The sequence below is a fragment of the Schistocerca nitens genome, chromosome 1 (genome assembly GCF_023898315.1).
Source record: "Schistocerca nitens isolate TAMUIC-IGC-003100 chromosome 1, iqSchNite1.1, whole genome shotgun sequence".
NCBI lineage: Eukaryota > Metazoa > Arthropoda > Insecta > Orthoptera > Acrididae > Schistocerca > Schistocerca nitens.
Window position 1 is genome coordinate 91,437,390 of NC_064614.1, and position 22,107 is coordinate 91,459,496.

Below are 22,107 nucleotides of genomic sequence, written 5' to 3' on the forward strand. Positions count from 1 at the left end.
CTGTTAGGCCTACTACCCTGGTTATTTCTGTAGTAAGAATTTCTATTACTGTATGGATAATTTCTGTCTTGATGATACCGATTACTGTTTCCGTATGATTGATCATTCCGGTACGAATTACCGTTATTATAATTGTCTGTGTAATTTCTGTTAGAACGTCTGTTATTGTCATAAGGCTGGTATCTATTGTCCTGTTTGTTACGTCTGTCATTCTCAAAATTACCCATATAACGCCCGTTCCGATCACTATCCCTTTTCTCGGAAAATCTATCGTAATTACTGTTACTGAAAAAGTTACAAGAAGTCCCGTCGTCGTTGTCATACTCAAGTTCTTGTAACAAAGTCTTAAAAGTCTCAATGTCGTCTTTACATCTTCCAGCTAAAGCAATTTGTCTTATGGATTGTGGCAGCTTAGTTAAACAAATGCGAATTAATTCAGTCGGGCTATAAGGGTTGGACAAGAACTGATTCTTTCGAATCATGTCTTCAAAGTATTCTGCCGGCGTGCGGAACTCAGACTGTTTAAAATTACGCTGCATAATCAGACTATGTTTGACTCTGTCTTGTGTGTTTTCGGACCAATATGCCGATAGAAATGCATGATAAAAATCATTCAGATTATTACAATCTCTAATGAGTGCACGCATCCGCGTCGCCGGTTCGTTTTCTAAATATCCACACATAAATTCCAGTTTGTGACTTAGTGGCCAATTTGGTGGGAGTGCATACATAAATTGATCTAACCATGCACATGGATGTATGTCATTTTTAGAATTGCGGAAGATCTTAAATTTCCGAACAGTCAAAAAGTGCTTATAGTCAAAGTTTTCGCCTCGTGGCGACAAAGACCTACCGCGTCTGTCCCAGTCCCAATGTTGATTATTGTCAAGTTCGCGCGCCTGGCGCTCTCTTGTTACGTCCCGTAAATGAAACAAATTATTTTCTTCAAAGCCCTCTGCTATCTGTGATTCTAAATTTCTTCTGCTGTCTTTCCCTACGATTTCGCCTTCAATTTGTTTGACTTGCTTTCGTAATGCCTCAACTTCCCTTTTAACGCGTTCATTAAATTTTCCCTGATTTTCAACATGCTTATTTATGTTCTGGTACTCTTCGGTTTCTGCAAATGGTAATGGAGCTGTATCATCTGAATCTCTATCCCCATTTAAACTAAGACTTGTCAATTTATCTGAAATCTCCTCAACTCTTTCCGATAAGTCACCTATTTTTTTTTCTGTTTACTTACGTCTTCCGTAAGTGTCGCGACTCGGGTTTCAGTATTGACACATTTGGTAGTTAACTGTTCATATTGTTGTGTTAGGTTATTTAATCTGTCATTTGGTACGGATTCCTCGATTCTCTCAAATATTTCTTCTTTATCGTGTGCACGTTGTAAATTTAACTCTGAAAATTTTTGTACTATCACGCGATCTCTTTCTTCCTGTTCTCTATCTTGTTCCCTTTGTCTAATCTCTACTGCAATTAATCTATTATAGTGAGAATTCAAAATCGGTTGTACTTCTTCTCTGATTTCTTTCTTTAACTCATCTTTCATATTTTTGAAACATGTCCCTATTCGTGAGTCTAACCGTGTTTCCATTGTTTCCATCTCTGTTTTAATTGTTCCTGTTTGTGATCCCACTGTTTTTAATTCAGATCCCAACTGTGATCCCAGTGAGTCTAACCGTGATTCCATTGTTCCCCTATCTGTTTTAATTGTTCCTATCTCAGTTTTAATTGTTCCTATCTCTGTTTTAATTGTTCCCATCTCTGTTTTTAATTCAGATCGAAAATTTAATATTGCACTCAACTGCTCCATATTAACTTGTTCGAAATTCTTTCCGCCCCTAACATTTCCCGCGAAACCAACTTCTTTCGTCGTAGCTGTAAAGCTATTTGTGTTCTATATTATTTCAGAATCTTCTGTCGTTAATCTCGTATTCTGTGAATTTTCTGACTGAGAAAAATTTTGAAATGGTTCCGGACTATTTTCCCGACTTATTAAATTGTTTTCCACTTCATTATTCATCATACTGTTGTCCTGTGTTGGCGAGTTCGCCATGTCAACAATTTCGTCATTCTGACTATCCATCATTTTTGCCTTTTTCATTGATCGCGTAATCATTTACAAAACATACAAAACTCGTCACAGTACGAAAATTACACACAATGACTCTTTATCATCAACAATACCATTCACTCGAAATGTTTCCCTCAAACACGATTAACGAACAATTGAAATAATCGCGCTAAATCGTCAACGCGTATACAAAACAACAAATCAAATTCAGAGAAAAAATACCATTCTAAGAATGACAATTACCAAATCTACACATGCAAAATAGACTATAATTACTAAACTACAAATTACTACAACAATGCTACTGTCTACTATTTTTATAATCAGAAGATTTCCAAGGGACGATCCGAAGCAGCGGTCGCCACGTGCATGGGGGCTTAATTAAAATAGAATGCAAATAATTTTAATTTTTTGCTTCAGTAGCTGTCTGTCCGTTTACGCAGTCTCGTAAACGGTTGGCCCTGACTAGTATTATTACGCAATCTGACTGCATAGAACAACAACAAAGAATGAAATGGAAATTTTCATTAACACAATTAATTAATTAAGTCCCCAACAACTATAAAACCTACGAAACCAAAGCACAAGTATAACTGTTCTGTGTGTGGAAGTGTGATTCAACGTACGCATCTGGCACGGTTCTTCTTCAATAACACAAGAAATTTTAAATATCATTTATACTGAATTAATTAAAGAAAATAAAAATACCATAATTACTCAAGAGAACCAGAATTACACTCTAATCCAAGAACACAAGCCAGATGCTTTGTTGACTGAACCTGTAATGAAGCATTACTTACGACATTAAACAATGAAAAATGAATCAAGTTTCGTTACCTTCATATATTGACCAAAATCACTCTAATCATTACAATATATCTCCACACCGACTCGCTATTACCACATCTCAACAATAACTTTTCAGTATCACATCTCAGCAAGCACTCCCTACTAGCACATCTCAACAAACACTCTCTGCTACGAGTTCTTAACAAGCACTGACTACCACGAGCTCTCCCCAAGCACTGCCCACTACGAGTTCTCAATAATCACTGCCAGTGGAGGCGGCAGAACAATACTCTCTAGCGCGATCTCTGGCGCTGTGGCTCAGTGTAGCCACCTTTCAGAATGCACAATGGACATGAATGGATGCAGGTGATCAAGCATGATCCTTTCGTACGTGTTACCTGTCAGAGTCATATCTAGAGATATCAAAGGACCCATACCACTCCAGCTGCACTCGTACCACACCATTACAGAAACCCCACAAGCTTGAATAGTCCCCTGCTGACATGCAGGGTCCATTGGTTCATAAGGTTGTCTCTATACTCGTACACGTCCATCCGCTCGATACTATCTGAAACGAGACTCGTCCGACCAAGCAACAAGTTACCAGTCATCGGCAGTCCACTGTCGGTATTGACGGGCCCAGGCGAGACGTAAGGCTTTGTGTCTTGCAGTCATCAAGGCTACATGAGTGGGCCTTCGGCTCCGGAAGCCCATATCTATGATATTTCGTTGAATGGTTCGCACGCTGACACTTGTTGATGACCCACCATTGAAATCTGTAGCAATTTGCGAAGGGTTGCACTTCGGTCACGTCGAACGATTCTCTTCAGTCGTCGTTGGTCCCGTTCTTGCAGGATCTTTTTCCGGCCAACAGCGATGTCGAGATTTGATGTTTTACCGGATCCCTGATATTCACGATAAACTCGTGAAGTGGTCGTACGGGACAATCTCCACTTCATTGCCACCTCAGAAATGCTGTGTCCTATCGCTCTTGCGCCGACTATAACACCACGTTCAAACTCACCTAAATCTTGATAACCTGTCGTTGTAGAGGCAGTAACCGATCTAATAACTGCACCAGACACTTGTCGTCTTGTATAGGCGTTTCCGACCGCAGCGCCTTAATCTGCCTGTTTACATATCTCTGTATTTGAATACGCATGCCTATACCAGTTTATTTGGTGCTTCAGTGTACGTTCTTTATTAGAAAAGTAACATATATTCATTATTAGAAAATTAACATGTGATGTTTACAAAGTCATTAAACTAGACTTCAAACGACATTTCATCTGTGTTTCTTGGTACTGAAATTACGTTTCACAGGTTAATTTTTTGCGTAATGTATATTGATTATGAACTAGACATCAGAACTTAATGGCTTCATTTAATGAACCATGGACCTTGCCGTTGGTGGGGAGGCTTGCGTGCCTCAGCGATACAGATGGCCGTACCGTAGGTGCAACCACAACGGAGGGGTATCTTGTTGAGAGGCCAGACAAACGTGTGGTTCCTGAAGAGGGGCAGCAGCCTTTTCAGTAGTTGCAGGGGCAACAGTCTGGATGATTGACTGATCTGGCCTTGTAACACTAACCATACGGCCTTGCTGTGCTGGTACTGCGAACGGCTGAAAGCAAGGGGAAACTACGGCCGTAATTTTTCCCGAGGGCATGCAGCTTTACTGTATGGTTAAATGATGATGGCGTCCTCTTGGGTAAAATATTCGGGAGGTAAAATAGTCCCCCATTCGGATCACTGGGCGGGGACTACTCAAGAGGACGTCGTTATCAGGAGAAAGAAAACTGGCGTTCTACTTATCGGAGAGTGGAATGTCAGATCCCTTAATCGGGCAGGTAGGTTAGAAAATTTAAAAAGGGAAATGGATAGGTTAAAGTTAGATATAGTGGGAATTAGTGAAGTTCGGTGGCAGGAGGAACAAGACTTCTGGTCAGATGAATACAGGGTTATAAATAAGGGTAATGCAGGAGTGGTTTAATACTGAATAAAAAAATAGGAGTGCGGGTAAGCTACTACAAACAGCATAGTGAACGCATTATTGTGGCCAAGATAGACACAAAGCCCATGTCTACAACAGTTGTACAAGTTTATATGCCAACTAGCTCTGCAGATGATGAAGAAATTGATGAAATGTATGATGAGATAAAAGAAATTATTCAGGTAGTGAAGGGAGACGAAAATTTAATAGTCATGGGTGACTGGAATTCGAGAGTAGGAAAAGGGAGAGAAGGAAACATAGTGGGTGAATATGGACTGGGGGAGAGAAATGAAAGAGGAAGCCGTCTGGTAGAATTTTGCACAGAGCGTAACTTAATCATAGCTAATACTTAGTTCAAGAATCATAAAAGAAAGTTGTATACATGGAAGAATCCTGGAGATACTAGAAGGTATCAGATAGATTATATAATGGTAAGACAGAGAGTTAGGAACCAGGTTTTAAATTGTAAGACATTTCCAGGGGCAGATGTGGACTCTGACCACAATCTATTGGTTATGAACTGTCGATTAAAACTGAAGAAACTGCAAAAAGGTGGGAATTTAAGAAGACGGGACCTGGATAAACTGACTAAACCAGAGGTTGTACAGAGTTTCAGGGAGAGCATAAGGGAACAATTGACAGGAATGGGGGAAAGAAATACAGTAGAAGAAGAATGGGTAGCTTTGAGGGATGAAGTAGTGAAGGCGGCAGAGGATCAAGTAGGTAAAAAGACAGGGGCTAGTAGAAATCCTTGGGTAACAGAAGAAATATTGAAATTAATTGATGAAAGGATAAAATATAAAAATGCAGTAAATGAAGCAGGCAAAAGGGAATACAAACGTCTCAGAAATGAGATTGACAGGAAATGCAAAATGGCTAAACAGGGATGGCTAGAGGACAAATCTAAGGATGTAGAGGCTTATCTCACTAGGGGTAAGATAGATACTGCGTACAGGAAAATTAAAGAGACCTTTGGAGAGAAGAGAACTACTTGTATGAATATCAAGAGCTCAGATGGAAACCCATTCTAAGCAAAGAAGGGAAGGCAGAAAGGTGGAAGGAGTATATAGAGGGTCTATACAAGGGCGATGTACTTGAGGACAATATTATGGAAATGGATGAGGATGTATATGAAGATGAAATGGGAGATACGATACTGCGGGACGAGTTTGACAGAGCACTGAAAGATCTGAGTCGAAACAAGGCCCCCGGAGTAGACAACATTCCATTAGAGCTACTGACAGCCTTGGGAGAGCCAGTCCTGACAAAACTCTACCATCTGGTGAGCAAGATATATGAGACAGGCGAAATACCCTCAGACTTCAAGAAGAATATAAAAATTCCAATCCCAAAGAAAGCAGGTGTTGACAGATGTGAAAATTGCCAAACTATCAGTTTAATAAGTCACTGCTGCAAAATACTAACGCGAATTCTTTACAGACGAATGGAAAAACTGATAGAAGCCGACCTCGGGGAAGATCAGTTTGGATTCCGCATAAATGTCGGAACACGTGAGGCAATACTGACCCTACGACTTATCTTAGAAAATAGATTAAGGAAAGGCAAACCTACGTTTCAAGCGTTTGTAGACTTAGAGAAATCTTTTGACAATGTTGACTGGAATACTCTCTTTCAAATTCTAAAGATGGCAGGGGTAAAATACAGGGAGCGAAAGGCTATTTACAATTTGTACAGAAACCAGATGGCAGTTATAAGAGTCGAAGGGCATGACAGGGAAGCAGCGGTTGGGAAGGGAGTCCCCGATGTTATTCAATCTGTATATTGAGCAAGCAGTAAAGGAAACAAAAGAAAAATTTGGAGTAGGTATTAAAATCCATGGAGAAGAAATAAAAATGTTGAGGTTCGCCGATGATATTGTAATTCTGTCAGAGACAGCAAAGGCCTTGGAAGAGCAGTTGAACGGAATGCACAGTGTCTTGAAAGGAGGATATAAGATGAACATCAACAAAAGCAAAACGAGGATAATGGAATGTAGTCGAATTAAGTCGGGTGATGCTGAGGGAATTAGATTAGGAAATGAGACACTTAAAGTAGTAAAGGAGTTTTGCTATTTGGGGAGCAAAATAACTGATGATGGTCGAAGTAGAGAGGATATAAAATGTAGACTGGCAATGTTAAGGAAAGCGTTTCTGAAAAAGAGAAATTTGTTAACATCGAGTATAGATTTAAGTGTCAGGAAGTCGTTTCTGAAAGTATTTGTATGGAGCGTAGCCATGTATGGAAGTGAAACATGGACGATAAATAGTTTGGACAAGAAGAGAATAGAAGCTTTCGAAATGTGGTGCTACAGAAGAATGCTGAAGATTAGATGGGTAGATCACATAACAAATGAGGAGGTACTGAATAGAATTGGGGAGATTAGAAGTTTGTGGCACAACTTGACTAGAAGAAGGGACCGGTTGGTAGGACATGTTCTGAGGCATCAAGGGATCATCAATTTAGCATTGGAGGGCAGCGTGGAGCGTAAAAATCGTAGAGGGAGGCCAAGAGATGAATACACTAAGCAGATTCAGAAGGACGTAGGTTGCAGTAGGTACTGGGAGATGAAGAAGCTTGCACAGGATAGAGTAGCATAGAGAGCTGCATTAAACCAGCCTCAGGACTGAAGACCACAACAACATGTACGTTGGCATTTGGCAGCTGGGTTGGAAGGAGAAGGGGCGGGGGAGGGATCGATAGCAGTTTCGCCAGGTTAAAAATAGTGAAAAATATGGATTGATTGTAAGTCAGTTTTTAAATTTAAGATGATGTGGAGTGATTTATGATTATGGTTCGAAAAGGGTCCATCTTTATCCTCTTGTGTACGTTGTGTAGGATATGGAATCCTCTTGTGTACGTTGTGTAGGATATGGAGGTTGGTTTTTATGTCTCTGATAGAATGACTATTTTGTGCTAGGTTGGCATCAAACTGAATTTATTTAGCTTTTAGCAAGTGGAGTAAGTCAGTGTGCTCTTTGTGTCGGCTTACAGAGTTTCCACTTCGTGCTCTATTTAGCAGGAGTAGTTACCACAAGTTTATATGTAATAGATTTGAGAAAAGGTGGGCTGGTTGTTTTGGTGTCAAGGAATTTTTTGTTTTGTGCTTTGTTGTTTGTATAAAAACTTCACTTCGTTTCGGTTAAACAGCTTTATGAGTTGATATGAGCTGTTATAGAGAAAATGCAGAGAGCCATGTTTAGTTTTTTCTGCTGCTGAGGACTGGTGTGTTGTTTCTGTTCGACTGGTTTTCTGTTTGCATTTAATGTCAACTGTATATTCGGAATAAGCATTGATGCACGATATCGTCTTTAAGATGATTTGTTATTTAAATTTTGTAGTAAGTTCGGCTCGAATTTTGTTTATACAGTAGAGTACTGATCTAAAGAATGCTGGTTTTTGTTGAGTTGGGTGGCATGATGTGCTATTTACAGTGACGTCCAATGTGATGGGTCTCTGAAATTTGGAATACGTGTTTGTTGTTGTGACGTGTAATGTTGACGTCAAGAAAGTTAATGCCACTCCATTCCGGTTCCAATAATATTAAGAATGAGTACGAATGTAAAACCATTGATACTGTGCAGTGTGCAGTATGTTGAAGCTGCCACCCGACTAAAGGAAAAGTAACATTCTTCAGATCGGAAATGAACAGTATAAAGAAAATTGAAGCTGAACCCATGACCATATTTAAAGAATATCTTCGTATGGGGTGTACCAGAACATGACCGTCAAAATTTAGGAAGTTATTCAGGGATATTTTCCGAGTATTTCGATGTAAGGAACCTGTGCTCTTCGGTGGCTCGTTACAGGGTCAATTTCGTTTGGTTTATTACCCCTTGCATCGATATTGGCTTGAAAATACCTGCACAACTGTGGAAATGTCGACGGTGTGCACTGTGGGTCTTGCTTGGAAAGAAGCTTGTTTCATTCACTCACGGTACTTGCTTTTAAGATCAGTAAGGCGTACTTCACTGTGTGAACCCCTGCATATGTCACACTCACATATACAAACTCCTAAGAGTGGATTGTAGAATTCTGGAACGTGTTTTATGCTCGCGTTTTATGACATTTCCGGAAGCCGAAAAATCTCCTCTGTTGGAACCAACATGGGATTCGGGAACAACAATCGCGTGAAACCCAGATCTCTCAGTTCGTCCTCGAGACCCAGAAAGTTGACATGGAGCCGTGGTAGATGCAGTGTTCCTGATGTCCGAAAGGCATGCGATACAGTTCTTCCCTGTCCTCTAATGAACAAAATACGAGCGTATAAGATATGAGACCAGCTGTGTGACTGAAGCGAAGATTTTCTAGCAAACAGAACACAGCAAGTCATTCTGAATGGAGAGAAGTCTTCAGACGTAAGAGTAACTTCGGCCGCGCTCCAGAGGAGTGTTTCAGGTTAATTACTTTTCATAAGATGTACGAATGACCTAGTTTATAACGTCGGAAGCTACATGAGGCTTTTCGCGGATGATGCTGTTGTGCACAGAGAAGTCACAACGCTGCAGAATTGTAGCGAGTCGCGCTGAGTGGCCGCGCGGTTTAAGGCATCACGTCACGGACTGCAAGGCCCCTCCCGCCGGAGGTTCGAGTCCTCCCTCGGGCATGGGCGTGTGTGTCGTTCATAGCATAAGTAATGCACGAAGTAATGGCCGCTATCGACAGGGGATCTCAAGTTGATTCCGTATTTCTGGATTTCCGGAAAGCTTTTGACACCGTTCCTCACAAGCGACTTCTAATCAAGCTGCAGGCCTATGGGGTATCGTCTCAGTTGTGCGACTGGATTCGTGATTTCCTGTCAGGAAGGTCGCAGTTCGTAGTAATAGACGGCAAATCATCTAGTGAAATTGAAGTGATATCAGGTGTTCCCGAGGGAAGCGTCCTGGGACCTCTGCTGTTCTTGATATATATAAATGACCTGGGTGACAATCTGAGCAGTTCTCTTAGGTTGTTCGCAGATTATGCTGTAATTTACCGTCTAGTAAGGTCATCCGAAGACCAGTATCAGTTGCAAAGCGATTTAGAAAAGATTGCTGTATGGTGTGGCAGGTGGCAGTTGACGCTAAATAACGAAAAGTGTGAGGTGATCCACATGAGTTCCAAAAGAAATCCGTGGGAATTCGATTACTCGATAAATAGTACAATTCTCAAGGCAGTCAATTCAACTAGGTACCTGGGTGTTAAAATTACGAACAACTTCAGTTGGAAAGACCACATAGATAATATTGTGGGGAAGGCGAGCTAAAGATTGCGTTTCATTGGCAGGACACTTAGAAGATGCGACAAGTCCACTAAAGAGACAGCTTACACTACACTCGTTCGTCCTCTGTTAGAATATTGCTGCACGGTGTGGGATCCTTACCAGGTGGGATTGACGGAGGACATCGAAATGGTGCAAAAAAGGGCAGCTCGTTCTGTATTATCACGTAATAGGGGAGAGAGTGTGGCAGATATGATACGCGAGTTGGGATGGAAGTCATTAAAGCAAAGACGTTTTTCGTCGCGGCGAGATCCATTTACGAAATTTCAGTCACCAACTTTCGCTTCCGAATGCGAAAATATTTTGTTGAGCCCAACCTACATAGGTAGGAATGATCATCAAAATAAAATAAGAGAAATCAGAGCTCGAACAGAAAGGTTTAGGTGTTCGTTTTTCCCGCGCGCTGTTCGGGAGTGGAATGGTAGAGAGATAGTATGATTGTGGTTCGATGAACCCTCTGCCAAGCACTTAAATGTGAATTGCAGAGTAATCATGTAGATGTAGATGTAGATTAGTTAGTTTAAGTAGTGTGTCAGTCTAGGGACCCATGACCTCAACAGTTTGGTCCCTTAGGAATTCATGCACATTTTAATTGAAGCGAAATGCAGTGAAACCTGCAAAGGATCGACGCTAGATGCAGGGAGTGGCAGTTGGTCCTCAACATAAACAAGAGTAACCTATTGTGAATACGTAGGGAGAAATACCCTTAATTTTGTGATTACACAATCGCAGAACAACCACTGGAAGCTGTACGTGTACGGAGCGATTTGGAATGAAACGGCCACATAAAATTAATCGCGAGCAAGGCTGATCTCAGACTGAGATTCATTGGAAGAATCCTGAGGAAATGTAGTCCATCAATAAGGAAAGTAGTTTAAAAAACTAATATTTGAATATTGTTCGTCACTATGAGATCCGTACCAGATAGGACTGATAGAACAGGGAAGATCCATAGAAGAGAGGGGCGTTTCGTTACAGATTCATTTAGTAAGCACGAAAGCGTCACAGGAATTATCCGCCAACTCCAGTGGCAGATGGTGCAAAAGAGGCAGTCTGCATCACAATCTAGTTTAGTCTTAAACCTAGAAGAGCGTATGTTTCTAGAAGGGTCAACAAATACTCTGTCTGAAAGGAAGTTGTACATCAGGAAATACCACGTCGACTTTGATCTGCCACCTGGGGGGGTGGGGGTGGGGGGGGGGGGGGGACAATAGATGTATTGTTAACGGTTTCAGCGACGTTCGACAACAGGTACCGTAGTGACATAGCTACAACAGCGCCATCTGTTTTTACGCTTTAATAGGGAAAGCTCCACACAATTCCGAAGTCGGCAAGAATTGAAAAATTCGAGAATTACCGCACAATCAGCTTAACAGCTCATGCATCCAAGTTTCTTACAAGAATAATATACAGAGGAATGGAAAAGGATACTGAGGATGCGCTAGATGACGATCTCTTCGGCTTTAGGAAAGATAAAGGCACGAGAGAGGCAATTCTGACGTTGCGGTTAATAATGTAAGCAAGACTAAAGAAAAATCAAGACACGTTCATAGGATTTGTCGGCCTGGAAAAAGCGTTCCACAACGTAAAATGGTGCAAGATGTTCGAAATTCTGAGAAAAGTAGGGGTAAGTTATAGGGAGAGACGGGTCATATACAATATGTACAACAGCCAAGAGGGAATAATAGGAGTGGATGACCACGAACGAAGTGCTCGTATTGAAAAGGGTGTAAGACAAGGCTGTAGCCTTTCGCCCCTACTCTTCAATATGTACATCGATGATGGAAATAAAAGAAAGGTTCAGGAGTGGAATTAAAGTTCAAGGTGATAGGATATCAATGATACGATTCGCTGATGACATTGATATCCTCAGTGAAAGTGAAGAAGAATTAAATGATCTGCTGAACGGAATGAACAGTCTAATGAGTACACAGTATGGTTTGAGAGTAAATCGGAGAAAGACGAAGGTAATGAGAAGTAGTAGAAATGAGAACAGCGAGAAACTTAACATCAGGATTGATGGTCACGAAGTAGATGAAGTTAAGAAATTCTGCTACCTCGGCAATAAAATAGCCAATGGTGGACGGAGCAAGGAGGACATCAAAAGCAGACGGCAAAAAGGGCATTCCTGGCCAAGAGAAGTCTCCTAGTATCAAACATCGACCTAAATTTCTCAGAATGTACGTCTGGAGTACAGCATTGTATGGTAGTGGAACAGGGACTGTGGGAAAACCGGAACATAAGAGAATCGAAACATTTGAGAGGTGGTGCTATACACGAATGTTGAAAATTAGGTGGACTGATAAGGTAAGGAATGAGGAGGTTCTGCGCAGAATAGGAGAGGAAAGGAATATGTCATTTGTCTGGCATTTTCCTAACATTACATTATGTAGGCCTAAATCACTAACCACATACTCAAACAGCTTAACTAATGTGTCAGTAGTGTGTAATAAAGTTTTAAATGTTTCTCTGCTGAGTTTCTCACAGTTATTAAGAACATTGAATACAAATATATCATCCAAATTTTGCAAGCAAATACAGAATGACTGCAAGTACTTGACATTTTCTTGATCCATGTAGCTGATGGGCTCAACATACTTATCTCTTAAATGAACTACCTTTCTAGGCTGCTTAAAATTAACTCTTATCCACCAATTACTTATTATTTGTAACCACTCTTTGGCGCCATCAACATCAGTCCCTACTAATGTTAGTAGAGGAGCTATTGTTTTCTCATTAAACAGAGACACAACACGACTAACATTTTGCCTTTCTGAACTATCTGAAAGAAAGGCCAGAATCATGCTTTACAATGCCAGGTTTTGTTTCTCATATATTTATTCTGACCTTGATGAAGTTACATTGTTTTATGATATTTACATCAGTTATAAATTTGTTGCTACAGACGAATGCTGAAGATTAGATGGGTAGATCACATAACTAATGACAAGGTATTGAATAGAATTGGGGAGAAGAGAAATTTGTGGCACAACTTGACTAGAAGAATGGATCGGTTGGTACGACAAGTTCTGAGGCATCAAGGGCTCACCAATTTAGTATTGGAGGGCAGCGTTGAGAGTAAAAATCGTAGAGGGAGACCAGAAGGATGTAGGTTGCAGTAGGTACTGGGAGATGAAAAGGCTTGTAGACGATAAAGTAGCATGGAGAGCTGCATCAAACCAGTATCTGGACTGAAGACCACAACAACAACAAACATTAGACATAGATGGTTAAAGGTACGTGTTATTCTTTTCGTTCAACCAGTTATTTCGAAGTTTTTTGAGTAAGTGAACTGTATCAAAAAGAAGAAAAAATTTTTTACAGCTATCAAATGGATGACTTGTGTAAGCTTGAATTGTTGTGTCACTGCATAGTGTTTTATGTAGCTTGACACTGACTTTATTATTGTCAGTAATGGCACTTACAGATCATAACAAATTTCATGAAGTATTCTTAGGATACAAATAAAACAGTTTCTGAGTCAGTCACCTGTTTCTTTTGCCACTACGTGTTATGATGGTTCACACCATCATTTTCAGGTGGATAATAATTCCTAATCTCTTTCAGTGCCTTGCTACATATACAAATGAATGTTTCGCCCACAAGGAACGGCATTATGAGGGCAGAGACTGTTGATCAATATAAATAAAACAGTTTCTGCGTCAGTCACTTGTGACATAGTGGTAAAATAAACAAATGACTAACGTAGAAACTGGTTTGTTTTCGTGTTGATCTACGTCACACCCCTCATAATGTCGTCCCTTATCGATGAAATATTCATTTGTATGCCTTGCGGGGGAATGAAAGAGGTTAGAAATTATTCTCCACCTTAAGATGATGGTGGAACCATCTGAACGCGTAGTTGCAAGATAAACAAGTCACTGATGCAGAAACTCTTTTGTTTGTATTGCTCAGCAGTAGCAGCTCTCATAATGAAGTCCCTTAGGGGCGAAGTATTCATTATTCCTATGATATTCATTGTTCTCATTGGTAAAAGTCATCATATAAGTTTTTTACAAGAACTAATGCCACTACATCTTTGTTCTTAGACAAAACAGTTTCAGTCATGAATGTCTGTACAGTGGAAGCTGCTTTTATAACTTTTGAATTACTAGCCATCCCTAGTAAACTACTACCCTTGTATGTGATTTTTGGCTTAACTCAGATTTCGTCCAGTAAAAGACACAAAAAACTTTTATATGGATCAAGGACATCTTGCTTAGTTTGCAAATACTTTTTAAGGGACTCGTTTATTTGATTGTTAATATCTGATGAATTATACTTTTTCAAATGATGTGGATGTGGCAAAACAAGAATTTTCAATTCCCGCAAAAAGTTATTAGCTGCTGGGAATGAAAAGTGAAAGCTTGAAGCTGTCAGAAGGAGTTCTGAGGAATACCTCAGCTGTTTGGATGTGAGGCGTTGCAGCTTCACAGTTATGAACTTAAGACCTCATATTATATCTTCAGCAATATCTTTCACAGATAACTGTGTCGGAAGACGGAATGGGGCACCGTGGTCTTCAGCGATGAAAGTAGATTGTGTCAGCACGCAAGTGACAGTCGTGATGGTCATTTGCGCGTACGACTTGGACCAGGTGAGCGCTGTCTCATAGGGTACACTGGCAAAATTCCAGGCCGGGGAGCAATAAGCTACGACTCTCGTTCACCTTTGGTGTTTCTAGAGGGGGCGCTAACCAGCGCTCGGTAAGTGAAGAATGCTGTTAGACTCGTCCTTTTGCCGTTCTTGCAGCAGGAAGGCGTGTTGTTCCAACAGGATAATGCTCTACCATAGACTGCCCGTGGAACACAATGTGCTTCGCCAGACGTACAGCAATCTCCCTGGCCAGTACAATCTCCGGACTTGTCCCCTAACGAACAAGGGTGTGATAAGGTGGGACAAGAAGTGACTCGTACGACTCGTTAACCAATAACTCTTATAAACCTGCGTGAACAGTTCGAGCAGGCGTGGCATAACACATCTCAGGACAGCTATTTGTACGACCGTCTGGAAGCCAGAGTCAGTGCCTCCATTACCGCTCATGGAGGCTACACCACGTGCTAACATGGGAGTTTCACGAAGGGTCGATACATCTACATCTACATCTACGTGATTACTCTGCTATTCACAATAAAGTGCCTGGCAGAGGGTTCAATGAACCACCTTCATGCTGTCTCTCTACCGTTTCTGTGGCAGCCCTGATTTCTCTTATTTTATCGTGATGATCATTTCTCCCTATGTAGGTGCGTGCCAACAGAATGTTTTTCGCAATCGGAGGAGAAAACTGGTGATTGAAATTTCATGAGAAGACCCATCGCAACGAAAAACGCCTTTGTTTTAATGATTGCCACTCCAATTCACGTATCATGCCTGTGACACTATCTCCCCTATTTCGAGATAATACAAAACGAGCTGCTCTTCTTCGTACTTTTTCGATGTCATCCGTCAGTCCCACCTGATGCAAATCCCACACTGCACGACAATACTCCATAATGGGGCGGACAAGCGTAGTGTAAGGAGTCTCTTTGGTAGACCTGTTGCACCTTCTAAGTGTTCTGCCAATGAACCGCAGTCTTTGGTTTGCTCTACCCACAATATTATCTATGCGATCGTTCCAATTTATGTTATTTGTAATGGTAATCCCTAAGTATTTCTATGAATTTACAGCCCTCAGATTTGTGTGACTTACCGCGTAATCGAAATTTAGCTGATTTCTTTTAGTACTCATGTGAATAACTTCACACTTTTCTTCATTCAGGGTCAATTGCCACTTTTCGCAACATACAGATATCTCATCTAAATCATTTGGAAGTCATTTCGATCATCTGATGACTTTACAAGATGGAAAATGACAGCATCATCTGCAAACAATCTAAGACGGCTACTCAGATTATCTCCTATGTCGTTAATATAGATCGGGAACAATAGAGGGCCTATAACACTTCCTTGGGGAACGCCGGATATTACTTCTGTTTTACTCGATGACTTTCCGTCTATTACTACGAACTGTGAGCTTTCTGACAGGAAATCACGAATCCAGTCTCACAACTTAGGCGATACTCCGTAGGCACGCATTTTGGTTAGAAGACGCTTGTGAGGAACGGTGTCGAAAGCCTTCTGAAATCTAAAAATATGGAATGGATTTGATATGTCCTGTCGATAGCACTCACTATTTCATGAGTCTAAAGAGCTAGTTGTGTTTCACAAGAACGATATTTTCTGAATCCGTGCTGACTATATGTCAATAAATCGTTTTCTTCGAGGTACTTCATAATGTTCGAATACAGTATATGCTTTAAAACCCTACAGGAAATCGACTTCAGTGATATAGGTCTGTAATTCAGCGGATTACTCCTACTTCCCTTTTTGGTTATTGGTGTGACTTGAGTAATTTTCCAGTCTTTAGGTACGGATCTTTCTGTGAGCGAGTCGTTGTATATAATTGCTAAATATGGAGCTATTTTATCAGCAAACTCTGAGAGCAACCTGACTGATATACAATCTGGACAGGAGGCCTTGCCTTTATTAAGTGATTTAAGCTGCTTTCCAGAATGAGATTTTCACTCTGCAGCGGAGTGTGCGCTGATATGAAACTTCCTGGCAGATTAAAACTGTGTGTCCGACCGAGACTCGAACTCGGGACCTTTGCCTTTCGCGGGCAAGTGCTATACCATCTGAGCTACCGAAGCACGACTCACGCCCGGTCCTCACAGCTTCACTTCTGCCAGTATCTCGTCTACTACCTTCCAAACTTACAGAAGCTCTCCTGCGAACCTTGCAGAACTAGCACTCCAGAAAGAAAGTTGGGGAGTTTCCCTTGTGACCAGGACAAATTGCTGAAATCCCTTATGAGGGCGACAGTATGCTAGTTGCCAATGCGAACGTGTCTTTTAGTTTGTAAAGTTGAGTGGAACGTTGCTAAAACTCTCCTGTCCTGGTTTACAAATACTCATATTATCAGGTTCCTATTGAGTCCGAGCAGTCTTCCTCTGTTGGTGGGCGTGGGAAACACGCAGTACTATGAGGGCGTGCGGAAAAGTAATGCCTCAGAATTTTTATACTGTTCTCAATATTGGTTGAGATATTACATGTCACGCATATTTATCGGTGGACTTTCCCACTTCGCTGATACAAGTTGCAACTCTCTGTCGCTAGAGGGCTCTGACTTGGTTGGATGGTTGGTTGTTTGATTTGGGGGGAAGGTCATCGGCCCCTTCGGATTAGGGAAGGATGGGGAAGGAAGTCGTGTCCTTTCAAGGGACCCATCCCGGCATTGGCTGAAGCGATTTAGGCAAACAAGGGAAACCTAAATCAGGATGGCCGGACGCGGGTTTGAACCGCCGTCCTCCCGAATGCGAGCCCAGTGTGATAAACACTGTGCACCTCGCTCGGTAGGGCTCCTACTCGTAGCGTCCAATATGGCGATGTGTAACGTAACTATGTCGGTGCGTGAGAAATAGCACGCTATAATCGAGTTTATAACCTGAAAAAACGTACCTCCACCTGAATTCTGCATAAGAACGAAAGCTGTGTGCGATGATGGTATCGACATAAGTAACGCGTGACGTTGGGTTGTTCGTGATCGTAATGGAGAAAGCAGAAGTACTAGCTTCAGTATGTGTGACATAACTGGTAATGTTTCTAAAATATAAAGAACACCTTAGATGACTTCGCCTTGATAGTGATGACGCGATGCAAGCGGGGGTGAGATTGACGTTCTGTCAACAAAATCACACATTCTGCAGTGACGGTATCAACAGACTCGTTGGGAGAAATGTGTTCGTCACCAAGGTGACTATAATGAGAAATAAAGATGTAGATATGAGGAATAAAAATTTGGAATGTTCATAAAGTACTTTTTAATTAAAAAGCTTCAAAAGATTTCACATAAAAATTCAGAGTCATCACTTTTCAGGACGCCCTCGTCGTAGGAGGAGCAACAGACTGTTCTGAACAGTCAGAATTTTGTTGAGATGGTGAGAATTTTATGACGTTGCAAGGGAAGCAAAAGACGGCACTTAGTTTGACGTCCAGGATGCTTACGCACTTGTCACAGCTCAAGTGGGCACTTGAGGGCTCAGACGCGCCTACGGCCACGCACAGGGCTTTGTGCCAACCAACTGTCACTTCAGTTCTCGGTAGGTCGGACCGCCTTATTTATCTTCGTTGCCAACCGAATGTCTTATGGTGTTGTGAGACTTTTCTCTCGAAACTAGGCGGTAAGCTCGATAATGCAACGGAATTCGTTCCCTTAATGCGAGAAGCGCATAACAAAGCGTAACTGAGCTGATACAGACTCACGAAGCGATTTGTGCCAGTGATGTTAAATAACATATCCAATCATGAAAAAGTTCGCTTCATCGCACATCAGCAGTCGTTAAGGGAACAGTGGTTCTCTACTAGCCGATCCAACACTGTCATTGCAGTGGACCAGTTAATCTTGCCTAGCTCGTGGTCTCGCGGTAGCTTTCTCGCACGGGGTCCCGGGTTCGATTCCCGACGGAGTCAAGGTATTTTCATCTGCCCCGAGATGACTGGGTGTTGTTGTGTCGTCTTCATCATCATCATTCATCCCCATTACGGTCGGAGGAAGGCAACGGAAAACCACCTCCATTAGGACATTGCCTTAGAACGGCAGCCGGCACGGTAGCTCAGCGTGTTCGGTCAGAGGGTTAACAGCCCTCTGTAATAATAAATAAATAAAAAAAACTGAGTTCATGGATCAATGACGAACTTAAACGGATGTCTTACGACGTCCGCCCCGAGCATATGCAAGAACGTAAACGATCAAAGAGAGATAAAAAAAAAGTACGGCGGTGTGGGTCTCCCGCATCGTTCCCCTAAGCTCTGTCAAGAAGTATGGGACTTCATTTCGATGTCCATGTATCCGAAGTCTGAAACCACATGTTGGTAAAACGGACGAAACTTCAAACCGTCCATTTTAATCACCGAGCGAAGTGGCGCAGTGGTTAGACACTGTACTCGCATTCGGGAGGACGACGGTTCAATCCCGCGTCCGGCTATCCTGATTTAGGTTTTCCGTGATTTCCCTAAATCACTCCAGGCAAGTTCCGGGACGGTTCCTCTGAAAGGGCACGGCCGACTTCCTTCCCCATCCTTCCCTAATCCAATGAGACCGATGACCTCGCTGTTTGGTCTCCTTCCCCAAAACAACAAACCATTCCATTTTAATTTTATCCATATTTTGGAGTTGTGGACGTGACTGTGTTCAGTACACAGGTAGTTTGAATAAAAACGCCACAGTCACAATTTTTTCGTGTTGTATTAAATTACGCGACGCATTTCGGACCCTGTGCGTCCACGTTCAGATGTAAATCATTTAACACATAATTTACATTTGCTCTTGAGTAAAGTGAAATGCATTTTCCTGTTATGAGAACGTTAGATGCTAGGTTTCGCATTTCGTGAATCGTGTTCGGAAATATGTGAGAAACAAAGGGGGGAAAAACAGGGAGAAACATATCGAAAAAACGATGAAGAACATTTTTAACCACTTGAGGTCAGCATATGATCGTTTATTCATTCTGTTGTTCCACATCACATTGCGTAGGGCCCACATTTGTTTACAACCGTTTAAAAACACTTCACGAATATAGTTTAACCTGATGTGATCAAAGATGCAAAGATGCAGTTTATCACGTAGTATCAGAGATAAAAATTACTAAAATAACTAGGCCTAGCGAAATCTGTTCTTCACATAGATTCACGTTTTTTTGATTTTGTGGAGGTATATTTCCAATTTTTCTAACAGATTTAGAGTCTTAGCATTGTTAGTGCTATTAAATTGTCTTCTAGGCTGTTGATCACATGATTTGTTTCTAGCATATGCTGAGCAATAACTGATTTTTCAAAGTAGTTCAGTCTGAAAGCATTTATGTCTTCTAGAATACGGTTTTGAAACTTCTGTTTTCCCTACGTAACAGGCATGGAATCTAGGGCATAATACTTTATACACTCGTCTGTTGTATTATTTTGGTTATTTTTACATTGTAGACTGGTAAGTGTCCTATCTTATTATTAGTGGAGATTTCAGTTGTTACATTTTTTGAATAAGTTAGTAATTTTTTGTGATGTGGGGTCTAGGTATGGGATGCTAGCAAATATTTTTTCTTCTTTCTTACTGTACCATTCTGTCCTAAAGCTGTTTTCTTCTAGGTCAGTGAGTGTGTTCTGCGTAGCATAGACCTAAAAGAAGCATGTCTGAGTGCACTGGTATGGCATATGCTATAGACTAAACATGTGATCAACAAAATAGAAAACACTTAAAAAGTGCTACACAGTGAAGCCATTGGTAACAGAACAATTTCAAATATATCTCCACAAAATCCAAAAACCTGAATCTTTAAATGAAGAAACAGATTTTGTGAGCTGTAGTTATTTTAGTAACTTCAAAGATATATTTTAAATTTATTCCTTGCATATACCAATTTCTCAAAACTTAGATTTCTCACACTGTGTCATAAAATTCATCTTTAACCACAGCAGGCTAAAATACATCTGTGAAGTGTGTTTTTAAACAGTTGTAAACAAATATGAGTATTGGGTGACGTGATATGCGACGACAGTACAAAAAAACTAAAGTCTGCTGACCTCAAAAGGCTAAAAATATTCTTCGTTGTTTGTTCGGTAAGCTTTTCACTGCTTTTCCACTATTCCTCACATACGTCCGAACTCGATTCACAAAATACGATACCTATCATCCAACTTTCTTATAACAGGAATGCATTTCATCTCACTCAAGAGCAAATGTAAATTATCTATTAGATGATTCGCACCTGAATTTGGACCAGCAGGATCCGAAGTGCGTTGTGTAATTTAATAAAACACGAAAGGCGCTTTTATTCAAACTATCTGTCTATCAAGTCATTCAGCAAGTGGTCCAATGAAAGTCCCGACAGTTATGATGTTTTTGCACGCCTCCGCGCTGAACGCCCGGAACGATGTGTAAATGGCACGCGGACCAGTTCCAAGTTCTCACATGTTCGACCACTTCTTTCCCAGCCTGGTTAGTGGCGGTTCAAACCACTGCCCGTGTCAATGTCTACTGGTCACCCATCTGAGAACAGTGTGCACCTCGGGTACAACCAACACCTACATTTACATCTACGTGATTACTCTGCTATTCACAATAAAGTGCCTGGCACAGGGTTCAACGAATCACCTTCAATCTGTCTCTCTACCTTTCCACTCACGAACGGTACACGGCAAAAACGAGCACTTAAATTTTTCTGTGCGAGCCCTGATTTCACTTATTTTATCGTGATGATCATTTCTCGCTGTGTAGGTGGGTAGCAACAGAATGTTTTCGCAATCGGAGGAGAAAACTGGTGATTGAAATTTCATGAGAAGATCCCGTCGCAACGAAAAACGCCTTTATTTTAATGATTGCCACTCCAATTCACGTATCATTCTGTGACACTATCTCCCAGATTTCGTGATAATACAGAACGAGCTGCCCTTCTTTGTTCTTTTCCGATGTCATCCGTCAGTCCCACCTGACTGCACAAGAATACTCCAGAATAGGAAGGACAAGCGTGGTGTAAGCAGTCTCTTTAGTAGACCTATTGCACCTTCTAAGTGTTCTGCCAATGAATCGCAGTCTTTGGTTTCCTCTATCCACAATATTATCTATGTGATCGTTCCAATTTAGGTTATTTGTAATTGTAATCCCTAAGTATTTAGCCGAATTTACAGCCCTCAGATTTGTGTAATCGAATTTTAGCTGATTTCTTTTAGTACTCATGCGAATAACTTCACACTTTTCTTTATCAGGGTCAATTGCCACTTTTCGCACCATACAGATATCTTATCTAAATCATTTTGCAAGTCTTTTTGATCATCTGATGACTTTAGAAGACGGTAAATTACAGCATCATCTGCAAACAATCTAAGACGGCTACTCAAATGACGATCGTTACTTTTCCGTGGCGACGCCCCACGGGTCTCCCTAACAGAACTACAGGACGTCCA

The 22,107-nt window shown here is 41.2% G+C and overlaps 1 protein-coding gene across 1 annotated transcript in view; it reads left to right on the top strand.

Annotated features, from left to right (window-relative positions):
- The first annotated feature begins 13,342 nt into the window (after positions 1 to 13,342).
- The window catches only part of LOC126248189 (uncharacterized), a 428,326-nt gene continuing 419,561 nt past the window's right edge, over positions 13,343 to 22,107 (top strand). The window contains exon 1 of the mRNA XM_049949377.1: positions 13,343 to 13,352. Within this exon, the coding sequence (XP_049805334.1) occupies positions 13,343 to 13,352 (10 nt within the window). The remainder of the gene's footprint in view (positions 13,353 to 22,107) is intronic.